The sequence below is a fragment of the Dipodomys merriami genome, unplaced genomic scaffold (genome assembly GCF_024711535.1).
Source record: "Dipodomys merriami isolate MVZ:Mamm:240054 unplaced genomic scaffold, mDipMer1.0.p SCAF_17, whole genome shotgun sequence".
NCBI lineage: Eukaryota > Metazoa > Chordata > Mammalia > Rodentia > Heteromyidae > Dipodomys > Dipodomys merriami.
Window position 1 is genome coordinate 4324761 of NW_027203048.1, and position 14763 is coordinate 4339523.

Genomic DNA, 14763 nt, shown 5'->3' on the forward strand with positions numbered 1-14763 from the left:
AGGTACAATAGTGACATGTGTATATCTACATAGGTGATTGATTATCTGTAAATAGAGATGAATTTACTGTTCCTTTTATTACCTGGATGCCTTGCATTTCTCTTTCTTGCCCAACTGCTTTGGCTAGAACTTCCATTCACTGTTGAAGGCAGGAGGAGCAGGCAATTTTCCTTGTTGCTGATTGCTGATCATAGGGGAATGTTTCAGTCCTTCATGAGGTGCCTTCCTGCCTTTCATTGGCTCATCAACCTGTGCTTTCCAGGGTGTCTGGCTCCCCACACTTGCTCACTCTGTCCTTGTAGCAAAAACCCACTCTCTAGCCTTTGACATACCACATCCTCTAGTCCCTACTTCTGCTCCTTACTTCCTAATTATCTCATTTTTCAAAGCAAGAGTATTTTAGGGAGACCCGGGCCTCACACATTTGGCCTTCTCAGTTAGTGACCTGCTTTGCCCTTTCTGGTAGCCATGAGCACACAGGAAGCAGAAGGTGCATTTCTTAAATGCTGGGACCTTCATAAGCACCTATTTCTGGAAAGCCAAGAAAGAGGTCGGGCTTGCTAAGAAGTGCTATGTCTGGGCCTGCCTAGCACAGAAGAAACAAGTCCCCAAACCTTCCAGCGTGCGTGGCAGGGGCAGAGGGAGGACTGCCGAGCAGCCAAGAAACACAGGGGTCTCAGAGCACCTGGCTCTACAGCAGATGGAGCCTTTTGGCAAGCCATTGGCTCTCTTTGTGGGGAGAAACTTCCATTCCTTTTCCTGTCTTCCCACCTGGCTGCCCTGCCCCGAAGGCTAGGTAGCTCCATGAAGGCAGTGGCTGGTGAACCACAGACTGTGTGGGAGCATCAAAGCCAGCATCAGGAGTGAGAATGAGCCGCCATCCAGCTTCCTGCGCTTGCGCAGTGAGCCACGAGGGAGGTGCGGGCCCCTGTGGGAGCCTTCAGCTCCGCCCCAGACGAGGCATCTGGAAGGTAAAAGATTCCCACTCTCAGGCCGCAAACCTGAATTGCAAGAGGATATTGGGATTAGTGTAAGAACTCCGCCAACCAAAGCACAAACATACAAACTCTATTAGGATTTTGAAACACCTTTCTAATTTTAAACAAGAAATACAAACTTCAGATTTAGGCTTCTTGAAACAATTAATGAAATGAGCATACTTCTTGAAGGACATTTTGTAGCCTCAAGTGATTTTTTTAAAATAATTGAACAACAAACAAAAACTATATAAAAATTTAGCGTGCTTTTTTTTAAACAAAGGACTAAAAAATTCAAGAGAAATGAATGATAGCTAAACATAGAAAACGATTAGAGAAAAAAATAGCAAGCTACATCCTTAAAATCTTATATATTTTTATTTTTCGAAGGCAGGCTTTTGCTATGTAGTCTAGGCTGGCCTTGAACTCTTGAGCCTCCAGCCATAGCTTGTGGGATGTGGGATTGCAGGCATGTGTCACCATATTTGGCTCAAAAGTAACTCTGTGAAAAGACTCCCAGTGCCAGGTGCTAGTGGCTCTCGCCTACAGGAGGCTGAAATCTAAGGACTGAGGGTCTGAACCCGTCCAGAGAGGCAAATCTAAGTGACTCTAATCTCCAATTTACTAGCAAAAAGCTGGAAGAAGAGGCATTGTTCAAGTGGTGGAGCACCTATGATGAACAATACAATCCAAGTAGGAGCAAGAGGCCCTGAGTTCAAGCCCTAGTATTGGCAAGATGAATAGCATATTTCTAGTAGATATTTCTAGAAATGAAGATTGGGCTGATGCCTCAAATACAAAGGTAACATTTAAGGATAGTAAATTATATATCTGAACTCTAAATAATATGAAGTTTTCTAGAAAACTGCAAATTAACCCGAAGGGTCAGGAGTGGTGATGTTTGCCTGTAATTCCAGATACTCAGAAGTCAGAGGCAGGAGGATCCTGGTCTGAGGCCAACCTGGGCAAAGTTATCATGAGGCCCTACCTAAAAAGCAAAGTAAAAGCCAAAGTACTAGAGGTATGACTCAAGTGGTCGAGCCACTTGCCTTGCAAGTGTGAGGCACTGAGTTCAAATCTCAGCACTGCCCCCACACACACACAAAGAAAAACACCCTGAAATTAATCTGAAAAGAATTAGAAAATCACAAAGCTAATAGCCATTGAAGAAACCGGGATACTACGGATGAGCTAAGTTCAGGAAGGGCAGCGCGTGGTGATGTTCAGGCGAGGATGGGGCTGGAGTGCAGAGGTAGCTGGACCTTGTCAATAGCTTTGCTTCTTGCAAAGGCCATTGTGCTCTCTCGATCTCCACATGAACATGGGGACCCTATTCATGGATTGGAGCTACCAAGCTCTCTCTTTAAACCTGACTTTGTGCTGGTACTGGGGCTTGAACTCTGGGCCTGGATGCTGTCCTTTATGTATTGTTCCACCTTTATGTGTTGTACCACATGAGCTGTGGCTTTATGCTGGTCAGTTGGAGATAAAAGTCTCATGGACTTTCCTGCCTATGCTGGCTTTGAACTGTGATCCCCACATCTCAGCCTCCTGGGTAACTAGGATTAAAGGAGTGAGCCTCTGGCATCCAGCTAACTTAGGGCCCTTTGAACCCCAGGCCTAAGGGGGTGTACGCTGAGCTCAAAGCACCATTGCAAGGGGACAGAATGTGTTCAGGAACAGGCTGGGGTAACAGCAGGAGCCTGCCTCTCAGTCACCGTGATGATGTGTCAGACTAAGCACCCGGGCAGGAGATGAGGCGTGTGGAGTGTGTAGCCGTGCGGAGCGTGCAGCCCTGATGTCACCATGGCCCAAAACCAAGAAAGGCAAAGCAAAACGCCTTCCCCCTTTTGTGGCACTGCTGGAGCAGGGTGAGCTCCTTCCTGGGAGGCAGACAACCCCACCCTGCCACTCTCCTAAGAGGCCTGGGATCCTCAGGGTGGCAGCCTTGGCCTGGGATCCTCAGGATGGCAGTCTTGGCTCTGGGACTCAGGGAGGCTACTCAGCAGCACTTCCTGGATCCCAGCAAGCCAAGGACTAGGACTGGCTGAACAAAGGGCCTGGATTGCCGCTCCCAAGCCCGCGGAGGGTCCAGGCACAGCAGGGGTCTCCTTGCAGGAAGGTGCGTCCTCTAGATGCCCACCTAGCTCAGGCCCCTGAACTTGTGGAGGGCTTCAGGAGCACCCTGGGCTTGGCCTCTCATTCTGAGCCGCTCTCGCCTTCATCCCCAGAAGGGAGAAGAGGGAGGACGGAGCTGTCTTCCCAGTGGCTTTGCTTAGCTGTGTCTTCGTCCTGCTGAGCGGCCTCTGGGGTATGTCTCTCACCCTGCCTGTGCAGGACAACGTGGGGAAACTTCAGGAAGAAAAAAGAAATTACACAGAGGAGCCCTATGTTTGAGGCCCCGGGGCCAGCTAGAGCTCAGGGCTTCCAGGCTGACTGGGGATTCTGACTCTTCATTTCTCTAAAGATTCTGGAGACTTCCTGTCCTTCCCAGGAGGTCCTCAGCCCTCACCTCCATGTTATCCACCCGGTGGGCCAGAAACCTTAGTGCCAGCAGCAAAATGTTTGCTGCACCTCACCTCTCACCTGGAGTCCAGTAGGCGACATCCTGGGAACTGGGCAGGGCTGAGAGAGCAGCAGGTGTCTTCTGGCTTAAGGGCTTTCTTCCTTGTGCACCGTCCCTGTGCTCTTCAGCTCAAGGCGAGTGCTCTACCACTTGAGCCACAGCGCCACTTCCGGTTTTCTAGTGGTTTATTGGAGATAAGAGTCTCAGAGTTTTCTACCTGGGCTGGCTTTGAATCTCGATCCTCAGATCTCAGCCTCCTGAGTAGCTAGAGTTACAGGCGTGACCCACCAGCACTTGGGTGAGCCCACCACTATAGGAGTTATTTCTCTGTCCTAAAAATCCTCAGTAGTCCTTTGCCTACTCAAGCCCCCACTGGTGAACATTTATGTTTTCCCTGTCCCATAGCGTTGCCTTTCCAAGAATGTTAATTGGATTGGATTCAGTCTGCAGCCTTTCTGACTGGTTCTTCCACTTAGTGACATGTGCTTAAATTTCCTCCCTTACCTTTCTTAGTGTCATAGCGCCTTCCTTTAGACAGGGAATAATGTTGCATGGTAGCTGATGAATCCCTTCACCATTGTATCCAGTCAGCATGACGTGTCACAGTTTATGTATCCACTCACCTTCTGCAGGGCAGTTTAGTTGCTTCTATTAGGAAAGTTGCCACCCTGCATGTGTGTGTGTGTGTATGTATGTATGTGTGTGTGTGTGTACATGCATGCACATACTCACAAGTTTTTAGCCCCTTTGGATAAACTCCATCCTTGGAGCATGGCTATTGGATCCTCTGATAAATGTTTAGTTTTAGACTGTGTATCATTAAAAAAAAAAGTAGCTTCTTACTAGCCTTGAGCACAGACAGGCTCAGGGACAGTGCCTAGGTCCTGAGGTTAAGCCCCATGACCAAAAATAAAAACAAAACAAAACAAAAAACCAACTTCTTGAGGTCTAAATTAAATGCAATAAATCTCCATTTTAAAAGCACAGTGTGACGAGTTTGGGTGAACGTCTCCAATCATGTTGAGGTTGTAGGAGATGTCCGTCACTCTCAAAGGTTTCTGCAGGGCCCCTGTCCATCAGTCTCCCTCTGTCTCCTGCCCAAGCCCAGCTTTTTCCAGACCTCTGCGTGGATCCCACGGTATGCAGTTGCTCTTTGGTGTGTTTGAGATCCACGCACGCTATCTCCCCGGAAGCTTTTCCTTTCCATGCTGTACAGCACTGCTCTCTCCTCCGTCACTTGTTTATCTACGGCCGGTTTGAGTTGCTTCCTGTGGAGGAGAGACTACTGGAATGACGCTGCTAGGAACATCTGTGCCTGTTCTGGCCTTGTGGATGGAAGGGGAGTGTGGCTCATTGCATAGCCTGGGCGAGCAGGGTGTGCTGGAACTTGTGAAGAGAAAGGGCAGCTCAGCCCTGGGGAGGGCCAGGCCCCCAGCCAGGCCAGGGCCGTAGAACTGCCAGCCACCTCTCCCCCAAGCTCCCTCCCAAACCCTCCTGCTCACTGCTCTCTGAACAAAAGGTCAGGGGCTGGGAGAGGAAGGACGGACGGTGTGTTTATTTCATCTCCATGGTGCTGGGAAAGCCGTATGTGGCCTGTAGTGTGGGGTGAGCTGCCTGATGATGTTACTACTAATCTTCATTAGAGGCTAGTTTCTAGTACATTCCATCTCCCTTCCCTCCCACCACCCCCATAGCCCATTCAGATCTAGCTTCTGTCACAATCAAGAGCCCTAGACTCCAGGCTTCTCAGTGAGTCTCCAGTGGTTCTGCATGGGCTTTCTCCCAGGACCCCACCCCACAGAGGGGTAGTGGAAGTGGCCCCACCCCGCCAGGCAGAGGGGCCGAGTCACATAAAATGACAGCATATGAGAAGTCACTCACTGTCACCCACACTGACTGCCTTCAAAGCAACCAGTCAGCTTCTCTTCTGCCCTCCCGCTTAGGGAAACGTGCGTTTAAACCCACATTCACAGTAGATGATGGAGTGACAACAGCTTAGAATTTGTATTCACATGTAACAAATACAATGAGCCAGGCAGATCAGAGAACTTCCCAAATATGAACACATTTTAACTTTTTTTTTTTTTTTTTAGGTCATGGGGCTTGAACTCAGGGCCTGGGCGCTGTCCCTGAGCTTTTTCACTCAAGGCTAGCACTCTACCTAACTTTGAGCCACAGCTCCACTTCTGGTTTTCTGGTGGTTAACTCGAGATAAGAGTCTCATGGACTTTCCTGCCTGGGCTAGTTTTGAACCACAGTCCTCAGATCTCAGCCTCCTGAGTGGCTAGGCTTACAGGCATGAGCTACTGGTGCCTGGCTTCATTTCAATTTTATAACCACCCCAATTGACATTCTACAATTGCTATCTTCTATTTTACAGGTGGGGTACCTGAGGCACAGAGAGGTTAGGGGGCCTAATAGCTTTTAGCCACCGTACCTCGAAGCTCATGGATTTGTTCTCTTTGACTAATCATTACATTTTTCTAAGTTTTATGGAGGTCTCATTCATATACCAGGAACTTAATCGATTTAAATGAATTAGATGATTTAGTAGATTTATAGAATTATCTGCTTATACAGCACTCTAGTTTTCAAACATTTCCTTCACCCCAACAACCCTTCTGTGCCTCTCTGAAGCCACTGTCGGTTCTGACTCCCAGCCTGAGGTACCCCTAATGTAGTTTTTGATTCTGTAGATCTGCCCCCAAAATTTCATGTAAGCAGAATCACCTCACATGTAGTGTGATATGATGTTTTTCAGGTCTATCAACTACATGGTGTTATGTATTAGTTTCTTTTAGTGTATCCATTCTATGGATATACTACATTTTGTTTAACCACTCGCCAGGTGATGAACTCTTGAGATGTTTCTACTTTTTGATATGATAAGCTGCAATGAACACTGTGTAGTCTTTGTGTGAGCATATATTTATATCCTGTCTCTATGGGCCTATGCCTATGAGCAGAATTGCTGGGTCTTATTGTCTAGCTTTTTTTTTTTTTTTTTTTTTTTTGTCAGTTGTGGGGTTTGAACTCAGGGTCTAGGCGCTGTCCCTAACCTCTTTTGCTCAAGTCTAGTACTCTATCACTTTGAACCACAGTGCCACTTCTGGTTTTCTGGTGGTTAATTGGAGATAAGAGTCTCATGGACTTTCCTGCCCCGTTAGGCTTTGAACGACAATCCTCAGATCTTAGCCTCCTGAGTAGTTAGCCACCAGTGCTCAGCTGCTATTTTTTATTTTTTATTTTTTTATTTATTTTTTGGGTCCGGTCGTGGGGCCTGAACTCTGGGCCTGGGCGCTGTCCCTCAGCTCTTCAGCTCAAGGCTAGTGCTCTACCACTTGAGCCACAGTGCCACTTCCGGCTTTTTTCTTTTTGCTTATGTGGTGCTGAGGAATCGAACCCAGGGCCTTGAGCATGCAAGGCAAGCGCTCTACCACTGAGCCAACTTCCCAGCCCTCAGCTGCTATTTTTTAAAAAACAAAGAAAAAACCCTATTATTTCCATTTTCTGGAGTTTAATTTTATTTGATATGATCAGATGCACATAGGCATTGAGCCTCTGTGTTCTTCTCCTAAGTATTATCCAGCTTTTTTTTTTTTTTTTTAATAAACTGGCCAAACTTCTTTCCAAGATACATCACATTTCCCCTTCCCAGATCCACCACATTGGATGCCCCATGGCAGCCACGAAGTGGAGCAAGGCTGTCACGGGCAGTGCTAAGCCTCTCTGAAGGTCTGCATCCTTAGGAAACAGGTGGACAGAAATTGCTGTTCTACTTTCTAATCTAAAAACACTGTCTTCTGGGACCTGGAGTATTTGTTAGGGGAAGTCAGCAAAGCGGCCACTAAAGCAAAAAGGAAAAGAGAACTACATGTGTGGAAATGCCAAGAGCCTGCTCTCCAGGACAGGAAAACAGCTTTGCCTGAGGAGGCAGAGGAGTTCCTTGTGGCCCTCGTGAGCCTCAAGTCCCCCCTCCCACAGGCCCTGACTTCCTCTAAGCCTCAATGAGAGGATGATAGGGGGACAGCAGGAGGGAAGGCCCAAAAGCCAGCTCTCTGGTAAGGCCATCAGGCATGGGGCATAAAACTTTAAGGTGCCTCCCCCCCCCCAGGGAGGAGCTTCTGGGGGCTGTGTTATTGTCACTGTCAGCTGTACAGCTCTGAGCATCATTGATGCTCCCATGGGGCAGAGGGTCCAAAGAACAGAACCAAAATAGAGAGAGCACAGAGCCTGGCACAGAGGCCATGGCTCTCCGTAGGACAGAGGGGATGCTCCCTGCCTGCAAAAGTGCTGAATTCTATATGCGCAGGCTAGGAGGTGACTATCTTGAGTTGAAGGGGGTCCCCTTGAATTCACGTCCACCTGGAACCTGTGAAGATGGGCTTATTTGGAAGTAGATCCTCTGTTGATGTGCCTGGGGTCGGATGAGGTCCACTGGGTTAGAGTAGACCCAATCAGGGACTTGTGTTCTCATACAGAGGGAGATCTGGACACACAAAGCCAACATGGAGATGACCACCGTGCTAAGGGAGACAGGGGTGCAGTGTCACATGAAGATGGAGGCATAGACTGAGTGGGGCAGCTGGGCAGTCACCAACTCCAGGAAGAATGCAGGGCAGGGTTCTCTACTTAACAGCCTTGGAGACTACAGCCTTGACACACCTTGAGTTCAGACTTCTGGCCAGCAGATCCTTCAGTTGTTTACAACTCTGACACTAACACAGGGACCAGAAGCCAGGCTCGGGCTGCTCTCCACTGCATGTGCTGGCAGGGGGCAGAGGGGAGGATCTGGGGTGCAGAGCAGGTGCCGAAGGTGTCGGGCTGTTACTGGTGTCTGATGTTTGGGCAGGAGGCCCAAGAGATGGAACTGGAGCTTGGGGCTCGGCATGGCTCCTGGGTCAGCTTTAATGGCCCGTTTTCTACGTTGGTTGTGTCCTCCTCCTCTTTGGAGCGGGCTGTGTAGCCTGTAGGTCCACATGAATGCTGGCTGCCTGCCTGTGCAGGCCGGTCTCCCATGTGCCCTGAGCACTGGAGCTCTCCCTTCCGCTCGCTTGGCTTACCTGACACCGTTTGTACCCTTGTATTGTTCCCACGGCTTGTGACACTTTCCCAGTGACCGAATAAGACACTTTTTTTTTTTTGGTCTGAGACTGATTCTGATGCTTTTCCTCTCTGGCTGATGCTCTACCACCTAAGCCATGCCTCCAACACCCTAGAACACTTCTTAACCCGGAGGGCTGATTTGCCTTCAGCATTCCCGGGCCTCCCGCCACACGATTCCCCACGTGAGGCAGGCTGTAGTACCCGCACACAATGGGTGCCCACCAAATATTGTGTTTGGAGATGAGGGAAGGGAGGACACAGCCAGCCGGGCTGGAGGGAGCTAACCTAGCTTCTAACACATGATTGTGATGCTGGGCTATTTGCTGAGTTGGCAGAACAGCATCGGGCCTCAAAGCTGTCAATAGAGAGTCTGCTTACTGAGCCACGTGCTGACCCTTATAATCCTCCAGCCGAAGTCTGTGGCTTTATTCTGAGCACGACCCCAGACATGCAATCTCTTGGCTCTGCTCTGACCAGTAGCCAGAGCCATCGAAAACAACAGCTGGAGGTCGGCAGGCAGGAGAGGGATGGAAGTTTCTATAACACATTGGATTCACAGCACAATGCCCCAGATAGAAACAACAATCATTGCCTGGGCTGGAGGCTCAGCTGAGCTGTATTCGACAGACTGCTTGTGTGGTCACTGCCATGTCTGCTTAGTAGCTAGTTAGTCCCGGGCACAAGGCCCCTTTGGGAGAAACTGGAGTGATTAGCTTCCTGAAACCCCTTAAGGCACAGATAGGCGTTCATGTCCACGTGAGCCTAGGGGTGAGTATCTCCACTCAGCACTGAGAGGCATCCTGTTTGCTAGGATTGAGCCACAGAAAGTGCTGTGGGTCACATGATTGCCAGCAGCCATCCACTGCTACTCCTGCAGCAGCCCAAGTTTTAAGGCCTTGGGATAGATTGGAACAAACAGGGTCTTGTCCAATCCAAAGCCAGAACTGAAGGCCTGGCCACTCAAAGGGGCTCTCGCTGCGGGCCTTCCTGCTTTGGGCGGCCATCAATCTACATGAAGACGTCAGTAAGTGGCTGCCACCAGCCAGCAGCATGTTGGTGGCTTTGTGGCCCTCTTTCTTGGATACGCTTAGCTGGGCAGTCAGTGAACAAGAGGACCCCACAGGATTTTCCATGTCAGCCTAACATGGTTTGTTGATACAACACCCGTGTGGCAACTGAGCTGAAGGTCCCCGGCCCCCAACAGTGGCCTGACTTCATGGTCTTAGCTTGCATCTAATCTAAAGGCTCAAGAATGTCCACTGAGTGCTTGGGGGTGAGCTGAGGTCACCCAGTTTGGAGGCCAGCGCTCCATGTGTGGGTGCTCTCTGGTGAAATCCAGTGGCCAGAACCAGCCCCAGGACTGGGACTTTCCAGAACTGGCCAAGTTGACAGCTTCCTGAGAGCAACAATGCCTGGAGGAAGGGAGTAGGAGACCAGCCATAGGCAGCACTTCCTGTCCATGGCTTACAACAGACTTCAAAACAAACAAGCGTTGCTATCTGAGTTTGACCTCACAGTCTCTTCCATGGCAAGCCTTCAGCTGCATTGCTTCTGCGCCAAGCAGTCTTCAGAGCAGCCCAGTGGTCTGCCCGTGGGAACTCCAACCTAGGCTCCAATTCAACCCTGCTGCAAGGTCTAAACTCAAGCCACAGGGGGAAGGCCAGGCATTGATGTTGGCCCAAACCATGTCAGTAGCCTTCCTACTGGCTCCCTGCTTTTGGTTCTACAAAGCTGTCAGCTATAGACTGTCTGAGGACCAGGGGTAAAGGAGCACTGGAGTCTGAGCTCTGGCAGCAGGGCAGAAGCCAGGTCAAGTCACTGGGCAGGGCTGTCTGACACATGATAGTCTCACACTATCCCAGTCCCAAAGGTGGGGCTGGGGAGGTCGAGAGGGGTAGAAGACCTCGCTGAACAGTTACTGGCTCTAAGCTCCACAATGGGTCTGAGCCTCTGCATGTTTATCCTATTAGGAAAAGAACCAATGGAATTCTATGCCTCCATCAGAAAGAATGGCATTGCCCCATTTGTTAGGAAATGGAAAGACTTGGAAAAAATTATATTAAGTGAAGTAAGCCACGCCCAAAGAAACATAGGTCCCATGGTTTCCCTTATTTGCAATAACTAGTATATGTCTGAGACAAGCAGAAACGGTCAGATAAGTTGATGTTAGGCGAAATGAACCCTAAGATAAGGACTCAAGTGGTTTTTCTTTCTTACTATTGTTTCTAATGTATTTGTAAGATATTTTTTTGTTGCTTTGTATGTCCCTCCCCCGCAGTATAACCCCTGTTTTCACTGTATTTGATATTGGTATAATTTGTGGAGGGGAAGGGAAAAAATTGTTTAAATAGGGATACAGGTAGACCCATTGCAACAACGAGATGTACAATACGTTACGTTGAAAAACGAACTTTACAACTTTGGCACCGGGGTGGGGGAGATAATAAAGAATAAAGATCAGAAAGAAAAAAAGAAGAAACAGAATCTTCCCTTCTCCCATTTCTACCTAAGAGACAGCCTGGAAGGTCAGGGCAGCTCCCTGGGCCGAGTACTCTGTTATGGAGAAGCTACTGAACATGTACACGCAAGTATATACCTGCACACTTACACACACACACACACTGTACATGTACATGCAAGTATATACCTGCACACTTACACACACACACACACACACACCCTGCAATCTTCCATCAGGCACAGAGAAGAACGACACTAACACATTCTGAATGAGTCACAGAGTTTACTAGGTGACATTGGTGGACTGTGGATCACAAATCTGTGGTGAGGTCGCCCCAGGGCATTGGGGTCCAGAGAACTCCAGGCCATTGAGGAGGCTGCCTTACAGAGGCCAACCCCACTCAAGACAGTGACAAGCCAGGTTCCCTTAGAGACCCAGGCAGAAGACTGACACCACTGTTACCCTGCCAGCCCTACGCTGTTCCTGTGTCACCTGTGATCCAAAGCAGGTGAGAGGTAGGGATGGAGGAGGAAGGCAGGTAACTGGCAGCCAGGGTACGGAGAATGGGGGGTGGAGAGCTGGGGCAGGGGCTGAGCTGGCCAGCCTCTCTGAGGAGGGCCTGGTCACATGGCCTCACCCCTCCTACCCTCCGTTCCTTTCTCCGCAGTCAGTAGGTGGTGTGGGCCCAGGGCTGGGGCTGGGGCTGAGCGCTGAGGTAGAAGGCCGGCTGACAAAGCTAAGGCAGGGCAGAAGCTGCCCTTGAGTCAGCGCGGGGCCCTGTAGAGGGGACCCTGCCACCCAGGCAAAGCAGAGATTTCAGCTCTGCCCAGCAGCACTCTGGTCCCCTCCCTTTGGCACAGGTGGGGAGTAAGCTTAGGATAAGGCAGCTGGAGGGGACATGGAGACACAGGACAGATGGGACCCGGTGCTCCCAACGCGACCCTGTGGGCCCTGCGCAAGACAGGAACTGTGACACCAGACAGTGACAGCAGAAAGCAAAGGGCCTGTCACCTGGAGGCACTTGGACCCAGCTGCAGTGGGTGGGGACCTAGTCCTGACCCTCCAGAAGCCTGTCAGGCAAGCCAAAGCCAAGGAACAAGAAAGCTGTTTTGTTAAAAACAAAAAATGACCACACAATTGTTTCATTAAAAACTAGCTCTGGACGCAAAGACTCTATCAAAGAAAGGCCATGGAGCACTTTCTGCTCAGTGGCTCATCCTCTGTTCACTGAATGTCCTGCGTGCCGTGCGCCCCGGGCGCTGGGGACCTGGGGGGTGTCTGAGGCACCAGCTGCCCTGGTGCGCAGCTCCTTCTCCCCGGGCTGGTGGCTCCATGGCTGGAAGGCCGCGGATGAATGCAAACCCTGAGGACAGGACAGAAGCGCGGGAGCGCGGCTTCCTATGGGAAAGCAGTGCCCGGCTGGACACTCCCGAGTCCCAGCTCTGAAGATGCCACAAGCCACTCTGCTCAGAGCTGCCATGACAGACATTGTCTCTGGACCCAGAGGCCCAAGGCTCCACACTCCAATGAGGCAGGGAAATCAGAGGAGGGCAGCCTGGACTGGGGGGGGGGGGGTAAGGGGTGGGAGGTCTTCTGCTCCAGGGCTTGGCAGCCATATAGCCCTGCACGAGTGGGCCAGGCTTCCTATGCTGGGCAGCAGGGCCTTTTGGCACAGGAGGCAGGAGGGTCCTGCTCAATGGGACTCCTCCCAGAGGTGCCTTCAAATCTCACTCCATCCCTGCTGAGCAAGGCATCTCTGCGTTTACTCTCCCGTCTCTTCCGGCTGGATGGGGATCACGTGGGCTTCATTCCTTTATTCCTATAGCCCTTGGCTCTATTCTCTGGGGATTCCACATGGAGCCGACAGCTCAGGAGAAAGTGGAATGAGTGATGCAGTCCTGGGTCATGGGGCCCAGCTTTCCACCTTTGTCCTGGGGCATGGAGGTCCTGGCCCACTCCACACAGGCATCCATCCACAGGAGGGTGTGCAGTGGTCAGAAGAGGCTGGGAGAGGCCTGGGCAGAGGCGTCATGGTCCCGGATGTACTGCAAGATGTCCATTTCATCCATGGCTTGGATCTGCTGACGCTGCTTCTGTGGTCCAGCCTCAGCTTTGGCTGGGCTCACTGCTGGAGGCACAGCTGGCTTCCTGGGCAGTGCTGGCTTAGCTGCCACCGGGGGCTTGGGCTTAGGCTGCAGCTTGGGTTTGGGCTCAGCCCCCAGGTTCAGAATCTGGTCCAAGTCCTCTTCCACCCTAGGGAACCAGAGGGAGCAGCCCTGAGTCTAGCCATCCCCTTCAGAAGGAGGAAGACCCTCCCCCACCCTGCAGCACCACTTCCCACGTGGGCACCTGGCTCTGGGCAACTCCCCAGAGCCAGCCTGTGCTGTGCCATCCAGACAGACATCCTCTACCCCACAGCAGTGGGCAGAGCCAGTTCCTGTGGCATCTCAGCAGGCTCTTTGGGCGACTTCTCCCCAAACGCAGCTTCCTCACAGGACTTTCCCTCCCGTCCCTTTATTTTTATTTTTGCCAGTCCCAGGGTTTGAACTCAGGGCCTAGCACTGTCTCTGAGCTTCTTTTGCTCAAGGCTAGCACTCTACTACTTGAGCCACAGTACCACTTCCAGCTTTTTCTGTGTATGTGGTACTGAGGAATCGAACCCAGGGCTTTATGCATGCTAGGTAAGCACTCTATCACTAAGCCACATTCCCAGCCCTCCAGTCCCTTTAGAATGACTGATCACTACCTCATACCTTATTCCGTCCTCAAGACTTCTGGGCACCTCTGGAGAGGTGCATTAAGGGCCGCCTTGCAGGCAGGACCCTGGAGCTGAGATGGTCCTGTGGCCTTATGGAGGAGGGCATAAGTGGCAGTGCCTGGGTCACAAGTAGGATGTCTCCTCTTGTTGAGCACACAGCCCAACCAGGCTCAATGCTGGGTTCTGAGCCATTCTGCTACAGGGTCTATTGACCCCTGGGCTCCTCCATGGGCCACAGATGCTGTGATGAACTCAGCAAGGGCTAGAGTGGCCTCAGTCAAGGCCAGCTGAGACTCAGACCTCCAACTGCCTGCTGGTCACTAGGATGGTTGTGTGTTATTTTTATCCCGTGGCTGGCCTCAGACCAAGATCCTCCTACCTATGGCTTCTGATGTTGCTGGGATCACAGGTGCATACCACCATGCCAGGTTTATTGACTGAGATGAAGGCTGGCTAACTTCTTAGCTGCCTTGCCTCAAACTATGATCCTCCTGGCCTCTGCCTCCTGAACCACGGGGTCTAGCTTCACAGGGATTCTTGTAAGGTCCAAATAAAACATCACATGGAAAGTGCTTCACTGCATATAATGATAACCACAGGGTGTTGAGCAGAGGTGCAGAAGATATAGAGGAGTGGCATCCCTGCTGGCCAGTCGAGGCTGAGGAGGCTTCCCGGAAAGGAAGAAAGGAGGGGACGGATGCTGGAGAATGGAGTAGTGGACTACAGAGATCCAGGGGGGAAGATCAGAATAGACAGGAGTTGCTAGATGGCTTGAGGACGCTTCCTGCCCCGGGACCAAGAATGTGAGTCAGCTCAGACATCAGTGGGGCTGAAGAGGAGGAGGAATGGAGAGAAGGAACTAGAACAACCTCTTGCCCTGTAAGGCCTGGCAGAG

The 14763-nt window shown here is 50.9% G+C and overlaps 1 protein-coding gene across 2 annotated transcripts in view; it reads right to left on the bottom strand.

The window, feature by feature from the left end:
- Window positions 1-11372: 11372 nt before the first annotated feature.
- The window catches only part of Hs1bp3 (HCLS1 binding protein 3), a 28403-nt gene continuing 25012 nt past the window's right edge, over window positions 11373-14763 (bottom strand). For both annotated transcript variants that reach the window (XM_070025061.1, XM_070025062.1), the window contains exon 7: window positions 11373-13363. In XM_070025061.1, the coding sequence (XP_069881162.1) occupies window positions 13105-13363 (259 nt within the window). In that variant the 3' untranslated portion in view covers window positions 11373-13104. The remainder of the gene's footprint in view (window positions 13364-14763) is intronic.